The sequence below is a fragment of the Neurospora tetraspora genome (genome assembly GCF_033439725.1).
Source record: "Neurospora tetraspora strain CBS 560.94 chromosome Unknown B0H65scaffold_6, whole genome shotgun sequence".
Taxonomy (NCBI): domain Eukaryota; kingdom Fungi; phylum Ascomycota; class Sordariomycetes; order Sordariales; family Sordariaceae; genus Neurospora; species Neurospora tetraspora.
This window is the reverse complement of record NW_026944388.1, coordinates 2,441,331-2,468,316: the sequence shown is the minus strand read 5'-3', so window position 1 is coordinate 2,468,316 and position 26,986 is coordinate 2,441,331. Positions and strand designations below refer to the sequence as shown.

Below are 26,986 nucleotides of genomic sequence, written 5' to 3'. Positions count from 1 at the left end.
GGTCCATTAGTTCGATGAGCAATTCTTTTCCCCCCATATTACGGGCAATAACGGGTTGGCTAGATGGTGAACTGCTGTGTCCGCTGACACTGGAAAACCCCCTTGCAACCCCCAAGTTTCCGACTGAGCCCGATGGTCGATGGACCATGGAGTTCGCCAAGAGGTAGCAATCACGTTCCCTGTGGCGCGACCTGGGCAAGGAAAACGCACCACCGACCGACTGGCGATTGCCGGGCACACCACACTCTTTGGTCGGTCATCTGCGCTTCGCTTTGTTCTAGTAGACCCCTGGACCCTTTGGGAATCGAGACCAACTGCGGATCACTCAGGGCCGGGAGTGTCAAGGGCGGTCGCGAAGGTGAACTTCAGTTGTATTTCGGCGTCGGGAAACATGATGATTGCGATGCCCGACACGAAGAGGGAGAGGAAAGGGTCGCGATGGTCAATTAAGTCAGAGGTCAGTGTGTTTATCGATAAGGGCGGCAGGTGCAGATCGTCATCGTCATTTCATTTTGGAAGGGGGTTGCCAAGGAATGCCAAGATTTGGGGATGGCTTCTCCCTTCTCAGACCGCGCGAGGACAAAATCGCGAGATGGCAGGGTCGGCGATAAGAGTTGCGATTATCTGTTATGCTGTTAGTGTAATCTACGCAAAACGAACATGCAAAGCTTCGTTCTGCGCTAACAACGCAATCGCGTTAAGCTTGTTTTGGCTAGAGCATGACTGTTACTGCTCCTATCGACGTATCTGTTGGTGCTTATCTTATCTACTTACAAGCCGCGGGCATTGGCCAATGAGATGTCCCAGTTGATCTTGAAAGTACTTCATGTTTAGCGGTCGCTATTAGCAAAGCCTGCGATAAGGGGCTACGTTGAGACTTATCTGATAGTGAATGTGGGCATTCAGGTACCTACCCATTCCATGAGGTCTTCACAACGGGAACCTCGTGACAGGATGTTCAATAAGGAATCAAGAGGTCACATGAAAGACTTGAATATTTAGAAGACGACAATGATCTGGTGTTGATATGGAAGGCGAGCGTAACTGATGTGGGTTGAACAGTCACTCGTTGGAAGACATTGATAATGTTAACAACATGTTGAAGACCATCATGTTTCGAAAGCACCAAGGTCAGTTTGACTCGTTGAACCAGACAATAGCGAGTATAGGAATCGAGCAAGAGTATAAATGACAGTGAAGTTGATGATGGCATTGATTGGTATGTTCATTTGCTCAAGATTTGAAGACGGTGTTAAGTTTGTTCATAAACTCGATGTTCAACGAGAAGAAAAGAAAACAAAGCAAACACTTTCCAACTAAGTTCTGTTCATACGACGGGTTTAATTCATAAATGGAAGGAACGTTTCGAAACATGGAACTGATTGCCCGAACGAAACTACTATGCTTGAATGACAACAACGTCTTGTTTCATTTCACTGTCACAATGTCCAAAAAAAACAAAACTCCAAAAAAAAGTGAAAAAAGTAATGCGCCAGCCGCGAATCGAACGCGGGGCCCATCGATGGCAACGATGGATTTTACCACTAAACCACTGGCGCTTGTAATTGATATTGTAGTGGAAGCATATGATCGGCTTATCAGAGGGAATCGGGTGCCAGTGCTTCACATGTTTGACATTGCCTTCTTCACCCACATCGTACATGACTTCTTTCGACCACAGGACACGAATTATTTTGCGTCAAACATGGCGGACGTGATCCTACTTGCTAAAAATCAGGGTCCCTCTCTCAAGCGAAGCCATCGTGACTTTTTGCCGTCGGACAGACATGCTCTACGTCACAGCACAAGCATGGGCCGAAAACGTGAAGACATATCGATCTAGGACACCACAAACCATATCGCGCGATCTGGACCGTGGCATCGACGACTCGCGCCAGCACCTCGCAAGTCACTTCTATGTACTTCAGCCAGTACACTCAATGCCGGAAATGCATTCATCCGGCAGCAGCGGAACGATTGTTCCTGCAAGATCTCGCCCCCGGACCCCGGACGCCTCCTTTTCCTAGGACTGCTAGGATAAACTCGTCTCCCAGAACATCGCCATCGTCGAGCCGAGTCTTGGCCGTCAAGCTAATTGGTAACAATTTGGCGGAGAATCTTTAGAAGCTTGGTGTTCTTGGCTTGTTCTTGGCTTTTGAGGAAACCTCCCACATCTTTCCCGAATCGATGGTGTTTTCTCCATGATGGAACATTCCCACCGCCCGCCTGTCTACTTCAAGTTGGCTTGGCGAAGATCAACCGCCTTGAAACCGTCATCATTTTCAGCTCTGCAAGTCTGTTTGATATTGCTCTCTGAGACAGCAATAACTTGGTTTTCACATGACCGTTGAGCCATTTTACCCTTTCATCTTACGAACACAGATACGAACACCCGCGATGCCTCTATGGGAGGGAGAGATAAGAGACGATCTGCAATCTTGGCCAAAAATATACAACTGGGCAATTTGGGAACCTTGCCATCATCTGGGGTTCCCCACAGACGCCTTGTCGGTTGCACACTGCGGAGAGATGAGAGAAAGCAAAAAAAGCAACGGTCTTTGTTGAATGACCATAGCAGGCGTCCCTTGCCACTATTTATTCTGGTCATGTCAAGAGAGCTGGAGTAAGCGAAAGAGGCTCTCAAAAAGTCGGTAGAGTCGGCCAACAGGTACGCGTACACGGCGGTGACACCGACGGTGAGTTGTGGCTAGTGTGGCGTAACGGGAAGGGATCGACAGCCGCGGAGCCGTTAACGGATCTGCGAGATGCGCCCCTGGACCGGGATCTGGATGGAGCCCCTGAGAGTGGACGATGTTTTTCACCAAAACAACCCCTGAACGGCACGTTCCGTTGTGCATTTGCAACCCAACATCCCAATCTCAATGCTTCATCTTGGATTGGCTATTTCGCTGTAGTACCTGATCTGCACAATATGGTATCGTTCTTGGTGTTGAAGAAAACGTGCCAAGAATGATGCCGATTGCATCATCGCTCGTCTAAATTTTATGAACATCACTAACTGGAATATCAGAACACCACCACGATGGATTCATCCCTCTCCTTGATACTGTCAAGACATCTTCAACTCATCGAGGACCCCTACTCGTGTGGGCTACTGTGTAGAAACACCTTCACACCCCTTGGCCCAGCCCCCGCCAAGCCATAAGTGCACTTACGCATGGCACCTTTGGATGAAGCTGTGATGGAGTTTCTCCTAAGCCTCACCTTAGTGTAGCTCCTAGCCTCACCTTAGTGTAGTCTCCAGATTCGAGATCCTGCAGCTGTACCTTACACCGTCAATCATTTGCGGAGACCATCCGTGCGTTGACAGGCCTTGGCATCAGGTTCATTGAGATCTACGACACCAGTTGGCTGGTTCAAGCTTCGAAACCCTTGTTCCCAAGTGCCGTGGCCGTGGAGAATGCGTTCACCGTTCACCGTTTACGCCCCTCGCCCAAACTCACCGTCGCTGCCACTTACAGCTTGCTCAACTTCGCCAATCTAGCGTGAAATAACCGAGAAAGGAGAGAAAGGAGAGACCGCCTATCACCATGACGCTAAGCTTGATGGCGAACAACTCACACAGACAACATCGTCGACATGGGGGCACGATGAGGAGGCCAGAATCGACGACAAACTTGTATATAACTCGAGCTCATCTTCCTCCATCAACCGGTTTCTTTTCCTCATCACACACTCACTCACAACACTCACTCACCAATACAACTAATACTTAATAATCACAGTCATTCTTTAACAAACATCCAACTACTTTCACATTCTTTAGATTTTCTACAACCTTTTTAATCAACAACCACCAACAACCGCAAATATGAAGTTCTTCAGCGCTGCCCTCTCTGCCGCCACCATTGGCTCCGCCCTTGCCTCTCCCATCCTCGGCTCTGCCTGCGGTGGTGCCCCCGCTGCCCCCTCCGGCATCAACCCCATTGCCGGCCACGCCGCTGCCCCGTCCGGCATCAGCGGCCTTCCCGCTGCCCCCTCTGGCCTCAACGGCGGCGCCGCCTCCCCCATCGACGGCGATGACCTGGTTCCCTCCCCCATCCAGACCTTGACCTCCGCCACCACCCTCTACCAGACCTGGGCCACCACCATCTCCGACTCCAAGACCCAGTACTACAACGTCCCCGGCGTTGCCGCCCCCACCGGTCTTCCCGCCGCCCCCGCCGCCCCTGGTGTCCCTGCCAGCAACATCGGCTCCGGCGCCAGCAACGGCGCGGGCGTCGTCGTCATCGTCAAGGAGGTCACCACCATCGTCCTCAACATCGAGGTCCTCGTCAAGGCCGACATTGCCCGCATCACCGAGCTTGTCGACTGCAAGACCGGCATCGACGCCGAGGTCCTCCTCCAGGCCCTCGTCAGCCTGAACGGCCACCTCCACACCGTCTACACCGGTGTCATCCCCCAGATCACCGCCCTCATCCGCCCCGAGGTCGGCCTCGTCGCCGCCGAGCTCCAGATCGTCCTCGACCTCGTTGCCGACATCGAGATCCTCCTCCACCAGGTCGAGGGCTGCCTCAAGCACCTCGTCGCCACCGCCACCCACGACGTCCTCAAGGTCGTCGGTGCTGAGCTCAACATCATCGCCGCCCTCATCCTCCCCATTGCCACTCCCATTGTCAACTTTGCCCTCCGCGCTGTTGTCGGCCTTAACCTCCAGGCTCCTACCCTCGTTGCCCAGATCCAGGCCCACGCCCAGTCCATCAACCAGTGCGCTGGTGGCCTTCACATCTTCCTTGGCGCTGCCCTCAAGGTTGTTCTCTAAATTCTTTAACCAGCCCGGTTTTAGAGTCAAGAGTGCGATGCTCAGATACTACTAGGAGAGGAGGAGAAGAAGAGGAGGAGGATGAGTGGAAGAGTAGGAGAAGGGGAAGGAGTGGAAGAAAAAGGAGTGGAGTGGAGGATCGGGGAGTTAGAAAAGTACCTAGAAAGCAGTGGATAAAAAAAGAGGAGGAAGAGGAAGAGGATAGGAGAGGGAGTTGAGAGAAGGGGAAGAGGAGTGGAAGTTGAGTAGGAGAAGGAGAAGGGAGTGGTGAAGAGGGGATGAGGAGTTGAGGGGATAGAGGAGTCGCTATAGATCGGAAGGGGTTCTTGCATATAAATCATCGGGGGGGTCCTTTGCTCTCTGGTACGTAGAGGGTAGTCAATATTGTCTTTAATAGCTAGCTGAACAAAAAGAACTTGGTTGTTTAAAAATACTTTCCTCTCTTTGCTTTTGACTTCAATGGTGCAGTGAGATACCTTACTTTCTTCTGGCTGGTGAATTGGCTCACTGGTAACTACCTATCAGCATAAGAAACTCGAACTTAGGTGGAGGTAATCTACTCCTCATTCCAGATCCATTCTCATCGGACACCACGGAGCCGACTTCTGATCCTGATCCATCCATACCTACCTACCTTCCGAATCAGTGGGCACGTTCAGAACAAGTGTCAGTCGTCCAAAGAGTGTGCCGGGGATCCAGGTTTAATCCAATCTTCCTCACTCGGGGCGGGTGTTGAGGCTTCCAGCCTCGGTCGACTCCTTTTCGTAACTGGAACTCGCATCCGGATGATCCATATCGACACCAAGGATCTGGTCGATGACGGAGCCTAGGGTTTCCTCAGTATCGTTGACGGGGTGGTGAATGGCAAAAGAATTAGTATATATATATATGTCATTGGGAAGAGTTTGGATGTGATATTGTGACGGGGCCTTACTTCTGTAGCGGGGTGTAGCATGGGAAAAGCCTGACGGAGCTTCTTAAGAGCTTCTTGGTCTATATTTGGATGGCTACCAGGTTCTCGCAGCTCTTCCTTCACCATTTTGTGGATGTCCCGGAACCATCTATATTCCGTATGGGTCATTTCACAGCTACCTCTAGGTTTAGCTTGTCTGACCGCTTTGAGCTTGTTGAGGGAAGCGATCCAGTTCCGTTCAGCCTCGAAGAGGGCATTCTCTTCGTTTGTTGCATCCTGTCCGCTGTCTAGCTTAGCTAAAAGGTTCTTGACGGCTTCGTGGAGGATGCGCTGCTTTTTGTTTGACATCTTTGGCTGAGGAGGGGAGTGACTGAGACGGGGTCTGTTTGATGAAGCGATGCGTTGTATTGTGGACGACGGCTAGGGCAATAGGGCGACGTACTAAACCGCATCGAATCTATGGCTGAGTGGTTGATGGGAGTATATCTGACGTTGGTCGTTTGGGTTGTGGATGAGGAAAGTGGTTTGCTGAGAGGGCATGGAAGAAGAGGAATGATCCAGAATTCAATGTAAGGCGCCACGAGATGCAAATAAACTTGCTGACTGGTTTGGAGAGAGGAGGAAAAGGAAAGAACAGAGGTTGGGGAAGGGGTCTCTTATAGGCAGGCCGAGGATTATCCATAACTAGGGACTTCTCACAAGTATCTTCAAGATCTGGTTAACTTCGCTTGTATGTGACCACATCGACTTCCTGCCTGTTTTTCCTCCCATATCGATATCTCGCACAATCTTTGCATAGCGGGATACCGCTCTTTTCTTCAGCCAGGGTCCAGATTTTTCCTAACTTCTCGTTCTATCTTTTCCAAGTCGAAGGTCGTCATCTTTCCGCTGCACGGAGGGAGAGCCGTGTGGGATAGAGTGCAAGGCGAGGGATTTCGTTTCATTCAATGTACCTCCAAGGCAGTATCGCCAGCAGAAAGATACCTTTCGTCTAGAAGATTTCCTCCAGTTGGGTCCCGATCCTCCTCTTCTCGACTCTTATTAAAGGAATCAAGCAGGTTTCATCCGGCAGGTATCGAAAGTCATCAAGGTCCCCGACCGTTAATGCGCCCGCTATGTTCTGTAGCAGATTTCATTATCTCGTATTTCCGTTTGTTTAGCGATTACCTTAAACAACCGCAGCGGGAATATGAGGGGCGCGTCTAGGGCAGACGGGAGGCGTCTGCGAAAATCTCGGATATTCTCAATGGAGTATGTCAACACCAAAATTGGCTAGAATTTTCATCAATAGGCAAGATGGCCGAGCGGTCTAAGGCGCTACGTTAAGGTTAACCCTTAATCTGAGTTAAATCTCATATCCGTAGTCCGAAAGGGCGTGGGTTCGAATCCCACTCTTGTCAAACCTTTATTTTTTGCGATTTTGCGTTCCCGGATCTGGCGAGGATGTCGGTCTTTTTTCTCTTTTTGGCGTTTGGGGATATGGAGTCTAGAGACTGATCTTGCCGGGGGTGACCTGGACAACCTTTTTTTTACAGGGGACGTGATCCCCGGTGCGGTGCCGGCACTCGACTGGGGTACCATGGGCATCGAAATGCAGAATGGGGAACGTTGGATTTGTCAACAGATATCGGGCAGGATGATGAACGGGGCAAGATGGCATTTTTGAGTTTCGCATCAGACGAGAGTTGATCCCGGTGATAGGGAAGTGCGGCCATTCAAGAGCTCTGGTGCGGTTGTTCATTGGGTATCGACTGGTGTATATGGTAATAAAACAATTCATCCTTCTCTTTTCCTCCTCTGTCTCTTTCTTCAAGGCACGCTCGTCTTGATCTGGACGCCGTGCCACTGCTTGACCAGTTCGCCGAGGGCGGCATTGACCAGACGTTGCTGCTTGAGCATGTTGAGGCCGCGGAACTTCTCGGAGCAGATGTCGACGCCATACATGGAGCCGCAGCCTCCCGAGATGTCTCGCACGACGAGGTTGGTGGGCGCAAACTCGCGGATCAAGATGTCCCAGACCTGGGCCTCTCCCTCGTCCAGGTCTTCTGGCTTTTCAGGGACAGCGCTGGCAGGTTGTTCTGAAGCCGCGGTAGAGTATGTCCTCGAGGCAAGGCGAGCCGGGGTCTGAAGGGCGCGCTGTTGAAGAAGAGCAGAGGTAGAGTAGGCGGCAGGAGCAGCGGAGCGTGTAGAAGCCAGCGAAGAGAGAGCCCTGCTTGGCTGTTGGAGAGAGGCGAGTCTTTGAGAAGCCTCGGAGCGGAGGCCAGCTCTGCTAGCATGAAGGCAGGCTCTGCAAATCATGGTGAAGCTGGTGTTGAGCGGGGGTGGTAGGCGAATAACAGGGAGGATTATTTGGCAGCTTGAGTCTATGACGGCAATGGTTAGTTGGGCCTTCGCAGGTGGTCTGCCGCGGCTGCGTGGGGAGACGTACTTGGGGTAGAGTTGATGGATGTTATGCTTCAAGGTTGAATTTGAATCGCTCGTTCGGACGACAATGCAATTCTGGGATGGGATGACGAGTATGTCAACTGATGTCACTGCGGTGTTCGTCTCGATCGTGAAGTTCATCCGGCAATGTGCGGAGAGCTTCTTGCTCCGGCTCGGTCATCAATCTTTTGGAAGCTTTGATTGGCTGAAACATCTCCAAGCCGACGTATACCCCACTATCCTTGCCGGGTCGGCAAGATATGGTTGCCGCCGGCAACTCCCTATCTGGCATCTGCGGGAACATCCCGTTGCTCACACCGTCCATCAACTTGAGCCGACGCTACCGCCATCAACCAACAACACCACACAGCTGAATGATGATGATCATCTTTGTTTCTTTTCAACTCTCCAATAATAGTGCTGTGTCGGTTTAAGGTCAATGGTCGTGTCAAGCTCACCGCTTCGGTCAGCTCGACTGGGTGAGCTGCCCATATCATATGGGGATTTCCACCATGTCTCATTTCTCTATATCCCACATACCGTATGGTCCTTCATCGTTGAAGCACCCGCACCGTATTCTTCACGCATACGCCTTTCCAAGTTTACGCCAGAGCACGTTGTTTCACCTTGTTGGACCACCACTCAACAGCCATCTTGAACGTCACTGCATACGCTTATCTCGGCTCCTGAGTTTGTGGCGGCTGCATTCATGCCGTTCGGGCATTCTGTGTAGCAACTCTGATATCGAACCCAAGCCCGTTTCCGGGACTCTCCTGAGTCTGCTCCGTATGGCCTCTTTATTTTACGAGACAACATCTGAACATGTCTGGCGATGCCACATGACACAGCGTGAAGCATCCGTCTCGCTTCTTGATGGTGTCGTCTAATTTCCAACCTACTGGCCAGCTGCCTACTCCAGAACCATGACCCCACGAAAACAAGGAGTCCAGGATAACGCATTCGCCTTCGCTGTCCGGTTTTAGCAGGTCCTCTGGTCTTTTATTGACGCCCTTGACCTGCTCGTCCGGCCGTGGTCCTGGGTAGTTTCTTGGGTGGGTGTCATTGGCATCGGTCTCGTCCGCTGGAGGCCTTTGCAAGCAACCCGTCCACTGCAGAAACAGGGTATCATTGCTGCTCTAGTTCTAGTGAGCCTAGTCAGTGGGACTCTGTGGCAGCGGGGCGACGCAGGAACATTCAAATTTCAATAGCAGCACTTGAAGGCATCTCAACTGCCTATTCGAGCCTACCATTGCACCCTTCACCCCTTCCAAGTACCACCCAAGAACGTGGTGACTGTGCTTCTGGCCGAGGCTCTGTTTTGCTTTATACAAATTCCCCGATTCGCCTCCGATTCCTACTCTGCAAGAGGAAGCCATCCAAACAACACACATCTCGTCTAGAAGAGCAGGAAAAAGAAATTCGCCATGTATCGTCTGCTGGCGTCGGAGCCTTGAGACAGTAACTGGAACCACTGCTTCACTCAGTGGCTCTGAACGACATGTGTGCAGTCAACATATCATCACTGTACTTTGGCGGATCGATCGTGAAAAAGGCAGCTGCCGTGATTACTCAAGACGTTGAAAAAGAAAAAGGTAAGAAAGCTTCGCTTTTGCCAAGTCCGTGTCCAAGATCTTGGGTGTTTGTTGTTGTTGACATGGGACTTCTCAGCTTCTCTTTGGTGTTGTTGCCATGTCCCTGTCTGCATGTCCTTACCAAAGTTTAATATACAACGCCCAGACATCGGGTCACAGAATTGACGGGAACATGGTCCGACTTGGGGCGTGTTTGGTTCAACCAACAAAACAAAAGTTTGTATGGGAAAATTATCCCTGTTAGCTAATAGACTGCAAATATTAGTATTGATCCGGCGTCGGACCCCCTTTACCCCCTATAAACTAAATGCAGCAGGCTCTTGGCCGTACCTCCCCTATATATGGCTTATTGTAAGGTTATCGTGCCGAAGGGCTTGGGAACCAGGCCCAAAGAGCGGAACGTTATAACGAACTGATAAGAGTGATAAGGCGGGGCGAGGGGGCCGTTATAATAAGTAGTAGAGTAGGTGCGATAATGATAGAGGCGTACGGTCGGAGGCCGGGTGCCGGATCCCGGGCCTATTAAGGGTTCGCGTATAAAATATTTTATAAATATTTTCAAAAGCCGATAATTAAATTATTATTTTATAACGAATGTTCTCCGTAAAGTTTATTTAGGAAGATAGTCGAAAATAAAGTAAAATTTAGGAAAAATTTTTATAATTCGTTTATAAAGAATATATTATATTAAAATATTACGAATTAAAAATTAGGGAATTGTTTTATTAAATAATTTAATATAATAACGAAAATTCGTAACTTCTATAAGAATGGTACTAAATTAATTACTAACGTTTAAATTAATTAATCGCTAATAATACAAATTAAATTTACAATTTATTTTTTTTGATTAAAAAATTACGTTAATATTTCTAAAATATGGAAATCCCTATTAAAGACGTTTAGAACGTAATTTAGAAAATATTAAACTAATAATTAAAGGACTATAAAAAATATATGTAAAAAGAATTTATTTAAATATAAAAAGTTTTAATAATGTTAGAAGTTGTAAAATAATTTTAATATTAAATAGTTAAAACGTTTTCAAGACTATTCGAATAAATTTCGTAATAATTGAAAGCGGGAATAATTTTCTAACCGGACGGAAATAAATTCTAAGGGTTTAAAATTAAAATACTATATTTATAAAGAAAAGGGATATATTATTAAGAATTATATTAAAAAATTTAAAACGGAAGAATATTATAAATTCCGTAATAAGTTAAGCGAAAAAGCCTATATTTAAAATATTATTACCGAATTCAAATTTAAAAAAAATAAAGAAAATAATTATTTATTCGCCGTTACCGCGCTTTAAAATTAGATTAAACGTACTTATCCCGATAGTATAAACGTTAAAACCAATAATAAAAATAAAGTAATTAGTAATAGTAACGGTCGCGCTCGAAATAATAACGACGAGGATAAAATTATAATTAATATAAAGATTAAATAAAACGAAAGGATAGTAGGGTTTAGGGATATATTCGCTTAAAGGATATAGGAGGGTTACTATTGCTAGCGGTGGGTAGAAAAGGTCCGCCGGGTAGAACGTAAGTAAGTTAAGTAAATATAGTAAATACAATAACGATAATTTATCTATACTATAGCTACTTTTCTATTTTTTATTCAAAAACCGATACAATAGTATCATTTTATTCATTAAACTAAATTAAATCAATTAATATTAATTATACGTATTTTAGAATTGAATTAAAAGAATAGTCAATATATAAACATCGACCCTCTATATAAGGTTAAGGTTCATATTCTATAATCGCGGGACTATATTATTATATTTGCCCTATATTTATAATTTTATTACTTACTAGAACTTTGATTTTATTAGATTTTATTGCCCGCCCGCTAGAGCCGTAATTTTATTAGATTTTATTGCCCGCTAGAGCCCAAATGTTAATTTAATAAAATTTCTAATTTTATAATATTTCGTATTTAATACAGTTAAACCCCTATATCTCCTAATAATAATAACTTTATGTTATAATAATACAATTATAATCTACAATATAACTTTCCAACTACAATACGCACGAATACGAAAATAAAAATAATAGAATCGGGTTAATAAAAGCTACTAAATAGTATAAAAAATTATAATATTTCCTAGCGAAGTAAAAATGAAAATTAATTTTAAAAAGTAAATACCGGCGCATCTTGGAAATTAAATACTAATTTAAGTAATTATTCTATTAATAATATCTTCGCCTTAAGTACATTAGTAAATGCTACTATATATACTAAATCTTTCTTTAATTCGCTAATTAATTATTACTTTTTATCGCCATATATCCTTTTTAATACAAATACTATTAAAGCAATTAACGTACGAAAGAAATTAAAAGAAATAGGATTAGAAGGAAATTATAATTATAATAACCCGGCGGCCGTTAACTAAATAGGTAACGATTCGAATCTATAAGACAAAGCTTTAAATCTAATACTAATAGAAAAGGCCAACCAATTTATATTAATAATATAAATTATTCTTTTCTTAATTAGCTGATAGATTTCGACTTCCTCCTCTTTATCGTTACTTGAATCTTCTTCTACCTTATTAGTATTATTAAACAATACGTTATTAACTTCGGAGTATTTACTATACTACTTCTACTTACTGTTAGTAAAGTTGGTATATAAGGTATTTTACTTAATTACAACTAGGGGATTCTTATTCTTTATATATAATGTAAAGTGGTTAAAAATATTAATAATATATTTATCTATTACCTAATTAATAGTAAAAAAAAATATTATTTCCTTATAATTCTTTAACGGGGTCGTCTTTAACTAATTCGATTTAAATTTATTAATTAAGAAGGATGTTTATATATTCTTATAAGTATTAAAAAAATTAATTGTTTTATTAAGTAATACCCCCGTTTTATATATAAAGCTCAATTATAATTAGTAATTAATTTTTAATATATTTTAACGGTAACGTACCCGCGAGCGAATCTAATTTTAATTAACATATTTAATACGTATAATTATAAGCGCTTTATTAAAAGCCGCTGTTAACTTCTTCCCTTTAAAACTTTCAACGAATGTTTACTCCTTTTAAATATTTGCTAAGAAGGTAACGAACCGTTTTATTTAGCTAATAGACTACTTTGGAGACCCAATCTCCTTAAAAAATAGGAATTTATTGTTAAATAAGGCGGGTTCAATATTATATTTATCCTTAGCGGTAACGGCGGTAGAAGTAACGGCGGTAAAAGTAATAATAGAAGTAATAATAGAAGAAGGACTAGTTTAAGTAGGGTGGTTAATAGGGGTAAATCAAATCGAAGGATTATAACCTTTAATTAAGAAAATAGCGCTAGAATTATAAAATAATTTATTCTCGGCTACCTAGGTAGCTAGTTTAAGCGAATAGGTAATACCCGGTTAATTTTAATATTAATTCGCTGTAGAGTAATTAAAATTAATTAAAATTAATTAATATGCGGCGTTCGAAGCTAAGCCGCTAATTAATTAGCTAAAGGGGTAAATTAAGGAGGCTAAATGGAAGGAAGAAGATATAGAGGAGGTATTAATTATACAGCTATAATATTATATTCTTAAGTATTAACGTAGTTAGGTAATATAGAACTAAACTTTTTTTAATTCGGAATAAAGTTAATAATTACGGCGGCCGTTATAAATGAATTTATTTAAATTAAATATTTCGTTATTAACGTCGTTATTAACGAAGTTAGTAATTTGTAAATGAATAGTAGGTATAATAGGTAAAGTAAAGTAATAAATAATAGAGGGAGGAGATAAGGGTATTAGTAATAGAGGATTCTAATTAATAAAATTATAGAATTAATACCTATATTTATACCTAACTGACTCGACTCTACTCTATTCGATTGGGTACTCAATTAGGTATTCAATTAATTAAAAATCCTCGATTTATATCGATTCGTTATTATTATTAGTAATAATAGTTTTTATACGCTTAAAAGTATTATTATTACAATTTATTCAATTCTAATTGTCATTATAGTAGATTATTATTTATATTCCCTTTTTTACCCTTTAAACCTTTACGGTTACTAACCGCCACTACTTAATATAGGAATTACGTAAACGTTATATAGTCTTATAAAATAATTTCCTAATTATTAGAAGGATATTTCTATTTGTAAATACTTTCAAAACTGAACTCGTTATAGTAATTACGGTTTTATAGTATAAAAGACGAGGCGTTTTATAAAGGATCTCAATAATAATTTACACCCCAGCATATAGCTTCGCTTACTAGCGCCACCAAGCATGTATAGGCGCCACTATATAATAAAAGATAAAAAGAAAAGAAAGATAAATGGTACAAAATCCCTGTCGGTTGCTGCAGATGGCGCTTTGTACCCTCCTCTACCCCTATTAAAAACAGATTGAAATTTTGTTGGTTGAACCAAACACGCCCTTGGACATGTCAAAAGACACAAGGCAACCCACATTGCAGAAGGATCTTCGCAAACGAGATCATCCTTCCCCATGCGAGCACAGCAGCGTCCCATTGCCTAGTGCAATGCGCTCACTCAATGTGCTATTCCCATATTCAAGCCAAAGAGCCAAGACATGCCTCAGTGGTACCGTTGCTCTGCAGTAGCATTTTCACGCCGCCGTCCCCTGCAAGAGGACGAGCAGGACGAACAAAAGTCGCCCTCCGGTAAATTAAAATTACGGATGTCTTCTTGGCCATCGCAGTCGGCCACTTTGGAGTTGTATCGACCATCGTGGAGAGGCCGACCTGCCTCGTCGAGAAAGGTTCCAGAAGCACGCCTTCACAACCTTTCTCCTCGGACTGTACACCCGTCTCGCCCGGGCCGGTGCAGATGGTCCAATAAGCTTAATCAATTCTGCCCAGATAAGGCCTTGGTCGAATGCCTGGGTAAATTCGGCCGCCATTTGCTCGCCATGCCCTGGTCGACCTTCTGTCGTCCTTCCCGACCTGGCATCGCTTCCGATAGCGCCCCCCGCATACCACCCCGGTCGCCTCTCTTCCTCCCCGTCTAAACTGGGCTCTGATCTCTGGGTCCCGAACATCGTCAATTTGGACGAAGGATACCATACCATCCACTATGCGATGGACAAAGTGCATATATACCATGGCGCTTCCTCGTCATCCGCCTGCTCAAGACCTACGAGTGTAGCGCCGAGACGATCCCGCAGCCGTCAGTCTACTTCGCAGCTGCTTCGCTCTCAGACGGTGGTCTCCCCTCTCAATCTTTGACTTTCTTTCTCTGCCACAAGTAAGAAAGCCATCATTCATCATGGTTCGTCTTGGTTTGGCCACGACGCTCCTGGCGGCTGCGTCTTTCGCTCAAGCCGCCCACCTCAAGGCCCCCAACGTCGTCCCTGGTGCCTATATCGTCGAGTATGAGGATAGCCATGTAAGTTGAAGATACACTCAAGAGCCAGGAATGCCTTATACTAACCACATATGCTTAACAGGATCCCACCTCTATCCTCAACTCCATCAAGGGCGATGCCACCATCCGCAAGGATATTCGCCATGAGCTCTTCAAGGGTGCTTCCTTCCAGTTCAAGGACCTCGACAAGGCTGACGACCTCGCCAGCAAGGTTGCTGCCATGTCTGGTGTCAAGGCCATGTACCCTGTCCGCCGCTACTCCGTCCCCGAGGTCACCGTTCACTACACTGGCAGCGCCGTCCAGGAGGTTGTCGCCAAGCGTGACACTGGCAAGGACACCTTCACTCCCCACTTGATGACCCAGGTCAACAAGTTCAGGGATTCCGGTGTTACTGGCAAGGGCATCAAGGTCGGCGTCATCGACACTGGTATCGACTACCTTCACCCTGCCCTCGGTGGCTGCTTCGGCCCCGGCTGCTTGGTCTCCTACGGTACTGATTTGGTCGGTGACGACTTCAACGGCGCCAACACTCCCGTCCCTGATTCCGACCCCATCGACAACTGCCAGGGTCACGGTTCCCACGTCGCTGGTATCATTGCTGCCCAGACCAACAACCCCTATGGCATCATCGGTGCGGCTTCCGATGTGACCCTCGGTGCTTACCGTGTGTTCGGTTGCTCTGGTGATGTCGGTAACGATATCCTCATCGAGGCTTACCTCAAGGCCTACGATGATGGCAGTGACATCATTACTGCCTCCATCGGTGGTGCCTCTGGTTGGCCCGAGGACTCTTGGGCTGCCGTCGTCAGCAGGATCGTCGAGAAGGGTGTTCCCTGCCTTGTCTCTGCTGGTAACGATGGTGATCACGGTATCTTCTACGCTTCTACTGCCGCCAACGGCAAGAAGGTTACTGCTGTCGCCTCTGTCGATAACATCATTGCCCCTGCTCTTCTCAGCGAGGCCACTTACTCTGTCGCCAACGGCTCCCTTTCGACCTTTGGCTTCACCGCCGGTACCCCCAGCGCCTGGGCCAATGTCAGCCTGCCTGTCTGGTCTGTCAACTTCAACACTGCCGATGCTGCCAACGGCTGCGAGGCTTTCCCCGATGACACCCCTGACCTCTCCAAGTACATTGTTCTCATCCGCCGTGGTACCTGCACCTTCGTCCAGAAGGCTCAGAACGCTGCCGCTAAGGGAGCCAAGTATATCATCTACTACAACAACGCCTCTGGATCTACCAAGGTCGACGTCAGCGCCGTTGCGGGTGTCCAGGCTGCTGCTATGGTCACTTCCGAGACCGGTGCCGCTTGGATCAAGGCCCTCCAGGCTGGCTCTAAGGTCATTGTCAACATGGCTGACCCTGAGACCGCCCCCAAGAACCTCAACAACTTCCCCAACACCGCTACCCCTGGCTTCCTCAGTACCTACACCTCCTGGGGCCCTACCTATGAGGTTGATGTCAAGCCCCAGATCTCTGCTCCCGGCGGTATGATTCTTTCCACCTACCCCCGTGCTCTCGGCTCGTATGCTGTCCTTTCCGGTACTTCCATGGCCTGCCCTCTCGCTGCTGCCACCTGGGCCCTTGTCATGCAGAAGCGTGGCACCAAGGACCCCAAGGTCCTTGAGAACCTCTTCGCTGCCACTGCCCACCCTAACCTCTTCAACGATGGTGCCAAGAACTATTCCATGCTTGCCCCCGTTGCCCAGCAGGGTGCTGGTCTGATCCAGGCCTGGGATGCTGCCAACGCCAACGCCCTCCTCGGCGTCTCCAGCATCTCCTTCAACGACACCGAGCACATCAAGCCCCTCCAGAGCTTCGAGGTTACCAACACTGGCAAGAAGGCCGTCACCTACCAGCTCGGCCACACCAGCGCTGCTACCGCCTACACCTTCGCCGACGCCACCTCCATTGACCCCGCCGCCTTCCCCAACGAGCTCACCGACGCCAAGGCCACCCTCGTCCTCACCCCCGCCAAGCTCACCCTTAACCCGGGCCAGAAGAAGACCGTCACCGTCCTTGCCATCCCCCCCCTGGGTCTCGATGCCAAGCGCCTACCCGTCTACTCCGGCTACATCACCCTGAACGGCACCGACTCCACCGGCTACTCGCTCCCCTACCAGGGCGTCGTCGGCAGCATGCGCTCCGTCACCGTTCTCGACAAGGAGAACAGCTACCTCAGCCAGTCCAGCGACGCCACCCTGGCTCCCGTCGCCGCCGGCACCACTTTCACCCTCCCGCCCGCCGGCAAGGCCAACGAGACCCAGTACGCCAACACCGTCTACCCGACCGTCGTGCTCACCCTCGCCATGGGCTCCGCCGAGGTCCGCGCCGACGTTGTCAACGCCAAGGGCAAGACCATCGGCCAGGTCCTCACCTTCCCCGCCTACTGGAACGCCCGCGGCACGTTCGAGTGGAACTGGGATGGTGCTCTGTCCGATGGCTCGTACGCCCCTGCTGACACTTACACGATCACGCTTAAGGCGCTCAAGATCTATGGTAACAGCAAGAAGCCTCAGGACTGGGAGACTCAGACTACCGAGTCGTTCACTATTAAGTATGCTTCTAAGATCAAGCGTGTTTTTAGTGCTTAATTTGAGGCAGATATATGATACCCCGGAGCGGAGCGAGATAGGGGGGTTGGATTGGATATGAAATGATGGAATGCATATGATGTGGATGTTTTTATGATGAAAGTTAAATTTCTTGTATGATATTATGTAATACCTACAATGGACATAATAATGAACGGGCTTTGGCCTGATGCAAACTTGGTGCATGCTGCTGGTGTGATCGTTGTAGCTCTTAACTTTCTGGTCATTGACTCTTCAGCAGCTTTTACATGTTTTGAAGAGTCTCTATTAAACCTCACCTTTAGTAACACTCATCTCTTCATATCCTTATCTCGCCAACAGAATTTCAATAGTCAGCAGTCATCCGATGCCGTCATCCCAACATCGGCATCCCTCCATCCAAAATTAACGGACCCATGTCTATTTTGTCCAAAGGGATGAGATGAAATGGACCCGATCTGCCGACCTGAACAATTGCGGGACGCCCCGCAAAATGCGATGCGATGCGGTGCCAGCGGTGCGGTGCGGGCGGTGTAGCGGGACGACCCACTGAGCTGAATGACAGTGAATCTGGCAGTGCAGCGAGCATGGCATGGCATTTGATTGCTGCGCCTGGCTGTCATCCCGCATTTTCTCCTGAATGTCCATCTTCCCCTTTCCTGGACTGTGATGGGATTCCTATCTTTCAGCTCTGCACAAATACCCGACGGCGCGGTGCGTTGCTTTCGCAGGTGGATGCTTGTTACCTCCGCGGGCCTGGAAATAAAAAAAGAGTGATGAGTTGTATGCAGATCACCGTGATTTCGAGATGGGGTTTTAAAAGGCCTCCTTCGTTTTCAGTTGTGATTAGTTGGGTAGCGAAGACTAAAAATGAGAGCTGAACTTGTGAAACCAATGAGCCTTTCACTAGTGTAGTTTCGGGACTTTCAGCTGCCATGATGTCATCGCTACTCACATTCCCCAGAAACCCCTAAATCCAGTGGATGAGAATCGATTGTTGGCCGTCCGCCCTAAGCCCTTCTTGTAGCTCGGAATCTTTTCGATGATCACCCATTCGACATTCTGCCATTGCCGTGATCGATCGTCATCGAGGAATTGACTGCCGTGCCTTGCCAAGAGCTCCAATACAAGGGTTCCCTCCACCCTAGCTTTCGTCAGTTTTCAGCTGACTTTGAATACTCGGGAACATAACCGGTTATAAGCCTCCCCCTGATCGATCATTCATCCAAGACAGGAACAAAGAAACCTTAAAAGAAGCTTCCTCCCCACTTTACAAACCGGACTTCACGATCCAACACCATCGAAATACTTTACCTTGACTTGCTTAACGGGAGAAGGGCATTAATTGCACACCCGTCCAAGCGGCCATTCAACATGACCGCCTCAACCGACTCTCCGAGAGGTCCTCTTCACCACGAGGCCGCCAACTCTCACCACAACCACGGCCACAATCACAACGACAACAACACCACCGAAACCGACGAAACCCCCACCCAACACTCAAACGAAACCAAAATACCCCTCCGAATCGCCGTCCTCCTCAACTCCTACCGCTCCCCACACATCTCCAACATCCGCGACTCCTACACCCGCTGCTTCACCTCCTTAACCCAATCGCCCACCTGCCGCTTCGAACCAAAACTCTCCTTCTTCTACCCAGCCGACAACTTTTACTGCTGTCCCCAGGGTCCTCATAACGACCGGGACGGATGCAACGAGGGGGCTGACTCAGATGCCTCTTTGTCGTCGGATTGTTCGAATGGACTTGGGCGGTCTTCGGACTCTGAGAGTGATGTCCCGGGGTCGGGGTCTGGATCTGGAACAAGGGCTAGGGCTAGCAGCAGTAGGATGAAAGAGTTCCTGCCTGATCCGGCGGAGTTTGACCTGATTGTTATTGGAGGGGGAAATGCCGATCCGACGAAGAGGCACGCGTGGATATTGAGGGTGCATGAGTTCATACGGCAGACGAGAAAGGAATGGCCGAGGAAGAAGATGGTGGGGGTTTGTTGGGGACATCAGACGCTGGGGATGGTGGTGGGAGGGGGGGAGGTGGGGGAGATGGGGATGCCTGAGGTTGGTTTTTATCCCTTTCCTCCTCGTATAAGAGTGAAGCATGAGGGGAAGTGATGCTAACATGTGACGGTAAACAGCTAGGAGTAACAGACTCAAAACTCACCTCCGCCGGGTTGCGGTTCTTCAATGACCGAGGACTACCATCAACAGCAGGAGAAAAAGGAGGGAAGGAAAAGAGCTCGCTAAGACTTCATCAACATCACCGCCGACAGCTTGTCTCTACACCACCCAACTTTCACCAATTACTCGCCAACAATGAATGTCTTCTCTCAGACGATAACAGTGTCTTGACGTTTCAAGGACATCCGGAGAAGGACGCGAAGGCGGCGAAACTAAAGATTAGAGACGCGGCAAGATGGTGGGGCTGGGATTTGAATGAACAGAAAGTGGTGGAAGAGGTGAAGGGGTTGATGGAGAGGGAACATGATGGGAATCGGGTGTGGGAGAGGGTGCTAGAGTGGGTTTGGGAGGGGGAGGAGGGGAGGGAGTTGGAGTGGAAGCTGTGATTTATATGATGCCTTGGGGTTCGGTGCATTTGGGGTTACATGAGCATGGCGGTTGGTGTGCTGGATGCATCAGTCGCGAGCGATTGTTTTGATGATGGATTTGCATTTGCGCACTGCAGGCGTCAATCATTGGGAGGAGATACCAAATTGTTTAGGTAAACACAACAGCCAAAGGCGTGAGGGAATCGAATTGAAGTCTTCTACGTTCTGTGTTTTGAAATTAGCATATGACCCGACTGTCGGCCAGTGCAGGGTTGTAATGCGACGATTCACGATGGTTGATGACTGTTCGCCGAATGTAACGGGAGGGCCCGGCGACAACCGGTCGGGTCGGGGACGGAATGTGCACCGCAGTGACCCCACAACGCCGGTGCCTGGATCGTCGCTCGGACAATGAAAAATCCGTCTGTGCGTCCGGGCAGGGCCGGCTTTTTCGGGACTGGACCTGAGACCGGGTGGCCGCTGCCTGGACCGCTGCCTGATGGGTGCCTGCAATGTTCCAGACCTGTTCTCGATCCGAGACGTTCGCATGTTTCAGTGAAGGGCATCAGCGTCGCCCACCCATCCGTCGGGTTTGCGACCGTGCAAGTCTCGGCGTGCAGGTCGCTGCCCGCAATAGTGGTCTGTGCGCGGTGCCAGGGAACCTTATCGGTCGCCGCTGGAGCCCCTCCATTCTCCATTCCCAATTTTTTTTTCTTCCCGCTGCAACACGCGGGCGACAGCGACACCAAACTTTGAGTGACTTGACGACATCCCTTTTTCCATCCGTTGCCTGTCCATACTCTTTACTCTCTTCGTTTCCTTATTCCAGTATCGATCCCATCGAGTGGCCCGTCAATCCACCGTCTGTCCCTCCTTTTGTCGTCATTAACGCATTCCCATCATCGCCCAAGATGAAGTTCGTTCTGGTGTCAGGAGGTATGTAAACAATAGACAATAAACAAATAATAATCCCATATGAACACATCTCTAACTTGTCTGCGTCTCCAGGTGTTGTGAGTGGAGTTGGCAAGGGAATTATTGGTAGGCAGTCTTCCTCTTCTCAACATTCTGATGATGAACAACCACCACAACAATCCTCAATCTCACTCATACGTATCGAGTCACTCGACATGGATGCATGCCAAGTAAAAATCATGAAAACTGGCCTGTGTCTGTGACACCATCTCAACATCCTCTCAAGGATGCACACGATGAACAAGCCTTGTATAATACACCTCACTCACAGGCCTGGTTTACTAACACTCACATATCACAGCCTCATCATGCGGTCTCCTTCTCAAGACCCTCGGCCTCAAGGTCACTGCCATCAAGATTGACCCCTACATCAACGTTGATGCCGGTACCATGAACCCCAAGGAGCACGGCGAGTGCTTCGTCCTTCATGACGGTGGCGAGACCGATCTGGATCTCGGCAACTACGAGCGTTACCTCGGTGTCGACCTTGCCCGCGACAACAACATCACCACCGGCAAGGTCTACCAGCAGGTTATCGAGAACGAGCGCAAGGGCAAGTACCTTGGCCGCACTGTCCAGGTTGTACCCCACGTTATCGACGCGATCATCGACACCATCAACCGTGTCTCCAAGGTACCTGTCGACAAGTCTGGCGAGGAGCCCGATGTCTGCATCATCGAGTTGGTATGTTTGATCACTATCATCATCAGTCATGGCATGCGTTTGCTAACGTTCATAGGGTGGTACTGTCGGTGATATTGAGAGCATGCCTTTCGTCGAGGCCCTCACTCAGCTCCGTCACAGAGCTGGCAAGAACAACTTCATCAATATCCACGTCTCCTATGTCCCCGTCGTCAACGGCGAGCAGAAGACGAAGCCTACCCAACACGCTGTCAAGAGCGTCAGGAGTGCTGGTCTCATTCCCGACTTGGTCAGCATCATTGTCAATCATCTTGTGATTTCTCTTGCTAACTCATTGTACAGATTGCGTGCCGTTGTGAGAAGCCCCTTGAGAAGGGTACCATCAACAAGGTCGCTTCCAGCTGCCAGGTCGAGGTCAACCAGGTCCTTGCCGTCCGCGATATGCCCACCATCTACCAGGTTCCTCTTCTCCTTGAGGAGCAGGGCCTGCTCAGGGAACTTAAGGAGACCCTGAAGCTCGACGACGTCAAGCTCTCCCCCACCCGTGTCACCCAGGGCCAGGAGGTCTGGGCCAAGTGGCAGAAGATTGTCCCCCTCGGTTACGCCGAGACCGTCGATATTGTCTTGGTCGGCAAGTACATTGAGCTTCACGATGCCTACCTTTCCGTCATCAAGGCTCTTGAGCACTCCGCCATGCGCTGCGGCCGCAAGCTCAACCTCATCTGGGTTGATTCTGAGCACCTCGAGGAGAAGACCCAGAAGGAGGATCCCACCAAGTACCACAAGGCTTGGCACGACGTTTGCGTTGCCAAGGGTATTCTCGTCCCTGGCGGCTTCGGTCACCGTGGTACCGAGGGTATGATCCGTGCCGCCCAGTGGGCTCGTGAGCAAAAGACCCCCTTCCTCGGTGTCTGCCTTGGTATGCAGGTTGCCGTCATCGAGGCTGCCCGCAACCTCTGCGAGCTCAAGGATGCCACTTCTGAGGAGTTCGACGCCAACGCCGAGCACCGCGTCATCATCTTCATGCCCGAGGGTTCCAAGGAGAAGCTTGGCGGTACCATGCGTCTCGGTACCCGTACTACTCACTTCCAGCCCGGCTCTGAGTTCAGCAAGCTCCGCGCTCTCTACGGCGAGGCCACCACCATCGAGGAGCGTCACCGTCACCGTTATGAGGTCAACCCCGATTACATCGAGAAGCTCGAGCAGTCTGGCCTCATCTTCATCGGCAAGGACGACACCGGCGAGCGCATGGAGGTTGTCGAGATCAAGGACCACCCTTACTACGTCGGTGTCCAGTACCACCCCGAGTACACCAGCCGTGTCCTCGACCCCTCCCGCCCCTTCCTCGGCTTCGTTGCCGCCGCCATTGGCTGCCTCGACCAGATCACCAACGAGATCCTCAAGGATGCCGGCGTTGTCAACGGGAGTACCCACTTCTAAACTTTCGAAGAAGGAAGGCGAGGGTCGCACGATGACGATGCATAAGAGTCGCCCGCAACGAAGGGCACGGGTGCAATTCAAGAGGAGGACTACTGTGACAGCCGCCGTTTCCGAGGCTAGTCACACCCAGGGTCAGCAGCGCATCCTTCGGTTCGACAACAACATCAACAACTTTGGTTACCGCTCAAGACCGTCCCCTCTGATGAAATGAACATGAGCATTGGACACAGCAGCAGCAGCAGCGCAGTGCAAAATTCGGAAAAAGGAAAAGCTTTCAAAAGGGCATGAATGACTGGTTTACGGAAAAGATATTTTTGGGGGGTGATTGCATTTCAATCAGCTTTGGGAACATGGCGTTATTTGCTTCATCGTTTTACAGTAACTTGCTAGATTAGTAGATGGTGCATTTTTACTACTACTACACATATATACCCCTTCATAATAGGTACTTGGCAATATCTCTGGTGAGCATCTACTCCTCTCATTCACTCTCTATAGGGAATCTCTCGCTAATTTTTTTTCTAGGCTTCATCGCTCTGCGAACTGCGAACGTCCACTCCTGGTTCAGGGGTTGAGGTGGAACCGTGAAGTTTAGTGGCGACCTTGGAGGTTTTGGGACGTTGGACACGCACTCCACCAGAACCTCTGTTTCAAACTACCATTACCAGGGAGATTTTGTTTGCATTTCTGGCTTCTTCTCTCCTGGATATGGTAAACATCTGTTTGCATGGGGTTTTATAGACTTGGGGTTACATCAACAATTGCATAGAAAGGGGTTCTGGCGTTTTCTGTTTCTAGACAAGACACACCCTCAGCGAGATGCAATGATAGAACATGCTTATGACAATAGCTACTAGACAGGTATTAGTACCCGACTAGTGTTATGATGAACGGTTCGTAAGGCAATACTTCTGGATGCACAGCCTGGTATTCTAAGTGACAACTTACTATTGCTACCTCATGAACAGAAAGCAAGTCAACCTCTTCCAGTGTCTCGACGCCCCATCTTCCCTGATGACATCAACTGAAACCAAACTCTCATGAAATATTGGTCAGAAGTCAAGTGTCTTCAAGCCCCATTAAGTGACTTTGACGAAGTTTCGAACAAAGTCACGACAAAAACATCCACCTAACACTCCAGCCAAGGAAGTGATCTCAAGGACTTTGTTCACAATCTCATAAATATATCCTCTTTTGACTTGAGCCCCCTTTCCCAAATTCCCCTTTCCCAAATTCCCCTTTCCCAAATTCCCCTTTCCCAAATTCCCCTTTGCCTCATTTACACTCCCAAGTCCCCAAAGTCCCAATTCAGGCCCCAAAAGCCTCCTCATACCCCGTCAAACAAAACCGATACCTCCCTCCACTCCCCTTCATCCGCTCCATAACCCCCTTCAAATTCCTCTCATTAATCTTAACCTCCTCCACCCACGTCCTGACCCCCTTGCTCGCAGCCAACTCCAACATCTCCAACGTCTCTTTGCGGCTCCCCAAATGACTACTCCCAAAAAAACACCCATTCTTCAAGAAAGTCTGATTCCGCACCCTAATCCCCTCCTCATCCTCCGGTAACCCCACACTCACCCACTTCCCATGCACATCCAACAGAGCCAAATACGCATCCACATCGAACCCCTCAAAGGAGTTCGCGGTGTTGATGATCAGGTCAAAAGTCATGATGTGCTCTTGGTTCCAATTGGGGCCGTCGGATGTCGCCAAAAAGCCGTCGGCGCCCATTTTCAGGGCGTCGGCTTCTTTGGAGTGCGTGCGTGAGATTACGTAGACTTCGGCGCCCAGGGCTTTGGCGAAGAGGAGACCCAGGTGCCCGATGCCGCCGAGGCCGACGATGCCGACTTTCTTGCCGGGGCCGCAGCCGTTGCGGACGAGTGGGGAGTAGGCGGTTAAGCCGGCGCAGAGCATGGGGGCGGCGATTGTGGAGGGGAGGGAGGAGGGGATTGGGAAGACCCTGGCGTTGAGATGAGGTGTTAGTTGGGGGAAATTGAAAGAGGGGGAAGCGGGATGGAAGGGGAAAGGGGGGAGGGATAGGAGAGGGGAAAGGGGAAAGAAAGGAGGGGAAAAAGAAGACGAAGACGAACCAGTGCTCGTGGGTGCGAACGTGGGAGGAATAACCGCCCTGGCTGACGATGCCGGTATCAGGCCACACGGCACCGTACGTGTCTAGTTGCTTGCGGCAGTAGGTCTCGTTGTCGTTCTTGCACTGGCGGCAGTCGAGGCAGGAGTAGGACTGGGCGCCGACGCCGACGCGTTGGCCGGGCTTGATGAGAGTCACCTTGGGACCGACGCGGAGGGCGGTTCCGACGATTTCTAAAAACAGGGTTATCAGTCAGTCAGTCAGTCAGTCAGTCAGTCAGTCAGTCAGTCAGTCAGTCACTGCAGTCATGGGGTTCACTGACTACAGCTGTAGCTAGCTGAAGGAAGGAGAGAGATAGACAGGAAGATATATATGTAGGGGCAAAGCCATACATACCGTGTCCAACAGCAAGAGGAAACTTTTGCTCGCCCCAACCACCACTGATGGTGTGGACATCGCTACCGCAAACACCACAGCACTCGATCTTGATATCGACGTCGTAGTCACCGAAGGGCTTGGGTTGGAACTCGTTCTTGTGGAACTCGGTCCAGGTCTCGGGGCCGTTGACCTGGAAGCCGGTGAACTTTTCGGGGACAGACATTTTGAAGGTATATCTAAACAAGAATGACAGGAAACGACAAGTGACGACGTATGCAGGGAACAAGCAAACACAACCAGGAGGACTACACGATGGGGTCCTCGAGTAGTTATAAGTACTGACGGAACACGCTTCGGAAGATCAACACAATGCCAACGGTCAAACGGAACCAAGCACGTTCGGACTGTTTCCCCCACTGCTGGCTTGCTTATATTTTCCCTCTTGCTTGACACTTCGGAAATCTTTTGCCCATGAGGAGGGGCAATCCGTCACTCTTTACCCATTTTCTGGGTGGTATCGCGGGATTCTTACCCACTCTGGCGGATCCATCACACTTCTTTGGCATGCAGCGTTGGAGAGAAGCTCAATCGTATCAAAGGAGAAACATGGTGAATGCTTCTCCCCCCGCCATGCCCCGCGATAGGTACGGGTAAAAGTGTCGTTTCTGGGGAAGATGTTGTCAGAATGCACGGTTGAATCAAATGTGGGTAAATCTCTGTATTGATGTGTGTGTAGAAGAGTGCTGTGGAACCAGAGTTGGGGGCTCCCAGAGTATTAGGGAGGTTTGCAGCCAGATTCTGGGTGGTTGGGAGGCTAGTCCTTATTCAGAGCCCCCTTCTTACTAGCTGGATTTAACCTCCCAAACTGATATACATCCCCAATTGAAATCGTATAGAGATAAAAGTACCTAGAAATAAAGCTATTCATAGTATTATATAACTATCCTAGTATTTATCTCTTTATTAATCTTATCCATTTCGATGTATACTATTATATTCTCCCGTCTTTTCAATTCCCCATCCTTTACTAAATCCATCCCTACTAGCTTTATAAACGCTATATACTTCTAAAAGTCTAATACTTTTGTTAAACCGTTTATAAGCATTTTAGCCGTCTCCAAATATTTAATTTTTATCCTTCGAATAAATACTTCTTATTTTACTTAGTATCTATAGATATCTATATATATATATAAGTTTTATTACTAATTTCATGATTTCTACGGTTAAGACCTT

The 26,986-nt window shown here is 48.3% G+C and overlaps 7 protein-coding genes and 2 non-coding genes across 9 annotated transcripts; 5 read left to right on the top strand and 4 right to left on the bottom strand.

Moving 5' to 3' along the window:
• Positions 1–1,488: 1,488 nt before the first annotated feature.
• B0H65DRAFT_t350 lies at positions 1,489–1,559 on the bottom strand. Its single transcript has one exon. It is a non-coding gene; the product is annotated as a tRNA-Gly (tRNA).
• Positions 1,560–3,403: 1,844 nt separating this feature from the next.
• Positions 3,404–4,804, top strand: B0H65DRAFT_266447 (uncharacterized protein). Its single transcript, XM_062822689.1, has one exon. The coding sequence runs from the start codon at positions 3,833–3,835 to the stop codon at positions 4,781–4,783; it is 951 nt and encodes a 316-aa protein (XP_062679589.1). The 5' UTR covers positions 3,404–3,832; the 3' UTR covers positions 4,784–4,804.
• Positions 4,805–5,699: 895 nt separating this feature from the next.
• On the bottom strand, positions 5,700–6,023 carry B0H65DRAFT_405067 (uncharacterized protein; the record flags this gene model as incomplete). The annotated part of the gene is made up of 1 exon (XM_062823803.1): positions 5,700–6,023. A coding segment is annotated over one exon (324 nt), but the record flags the coding sequence as incomplete, so codon positions are not given.
• Positions 6,024–6,986: 963 nt separating this feature from the next.
• On the top strand, positions 6,987–7,096 carry B0H65DRAFT_t363. Its single transcript has one exon. It is a non-coding gene; the product is annotated as a tRNA-Leu (tRNA).
• A 298-nt stretch (positions 7,097–7,394) lies between these two features.
• Positions 7,395–8,398, bottom strand: B0H65DRAFT_266420 (bola protein). Its single transcript, XM_062822688.1, has 2 exons — positions 8,125–8,398; positions 7,395–8,059 (listed from the first exon to the last, which is right to left on the bottom strand). The coding sequence occupies exon 2, from the start codon at positions 7,992–7,994 to the stop codon at positions 7,506–7,508; it is 489 nt and encodes a 162-aa protein (XP_062679587.1). The 5' UTR covers positions 7,995–8,059; positions 8,125–8,398; the 3' UTR covers positions 7,395–7,505.
• Positions 8,399–14,866: 6,468 nt separating this feature from the next.
• On the top strand, positions 14,867–17,880 carry B0H65DRAFT_266397 (peptidase S8/S53 domain-containing protein). Its single transcript, XM_062822687.1, has 2 exons — positions 14,867–15,114; positions 15,176–17,880. The coding sequence occupies exons 1-2, from the start codon at positions 14,995–14,997 to the stop codon at positions 17,684–17,686; spliced, it is 2,631 nt and encodes an 876-aa protein (XP_062679586.1). The 5' UTR covers positions 14,867–14,994; the 3' UTR covers positions 17,687–17,880.
• A 1,159-nt stretch (positions 17,881–19,039) lies between these two features.
• Positions 19,040–20,440, top strand: B0H65DRAFT_590758 (class I glutamine amidotransferase-like protein; the record flags this gene model as incomplete). Its single annotated transcript, XM_062831078.1, has 2 exons — positions 19,040–19,738; positions 19,816–20,440. 2 exons carry the CDS (start codon positions 19,040–19,042, stop codon positions 20,242–20,244), a joined length of 1,128 nt encoding a protein of 375 aa, XP_062679585.1. The 3' UTR covers positions 20,245–20,440.
• Positions 20,441–21,137: 697 nt separating this feature from the next.
• Positions 21,138–23,283, top strand: B0H65DRAFT_510741 (CTP synthase N-terminus-domain-containing protein; the record flags this gene model as incomplete). Its single annotated transcript, XM_062828431.1, has 5 exons — positions 21,138–21,162; positions 21,235–21,267; positions 21,503–21,885; positions 21,941–22,132; positions 22,186–23,283. The coding sequence occupies 5 exons, from the start codon at positions 21,138–21,140 to the stop codon at positions 23,281–23,283; spliced, it is 1,731 nt and encodes a 576-aa protein (XP_062679584.1).
• An 881-nt stretch (positions 23,284–24,164) lies between these two features.
• Positions 24,165–26,109, bottom strand: B0H65DRAFT_266295 (chaperonin 10-like protein). The gene is made up of 3 exons (XM_062822685.1): positions 25,769–26,109; positions 25,377–25,605; positions 24,165–25,246 (listed from the first exon to the last, which is right to left on the bottom strand). Exons 1-3 carry the CDS (start codon positions 25,971–25,973, stop codon positions 24,592–24,594), a joined length of 1,089 nt encoding a protein of 362 aa, XP_062679583.1. The 5' UTR covers positions 25,974–26,109; the 3' UTR covers positions 24,165–24,591.
• Between the last annotated feature and the right edge of the window lie 877 nt (positions 26,110–26,986).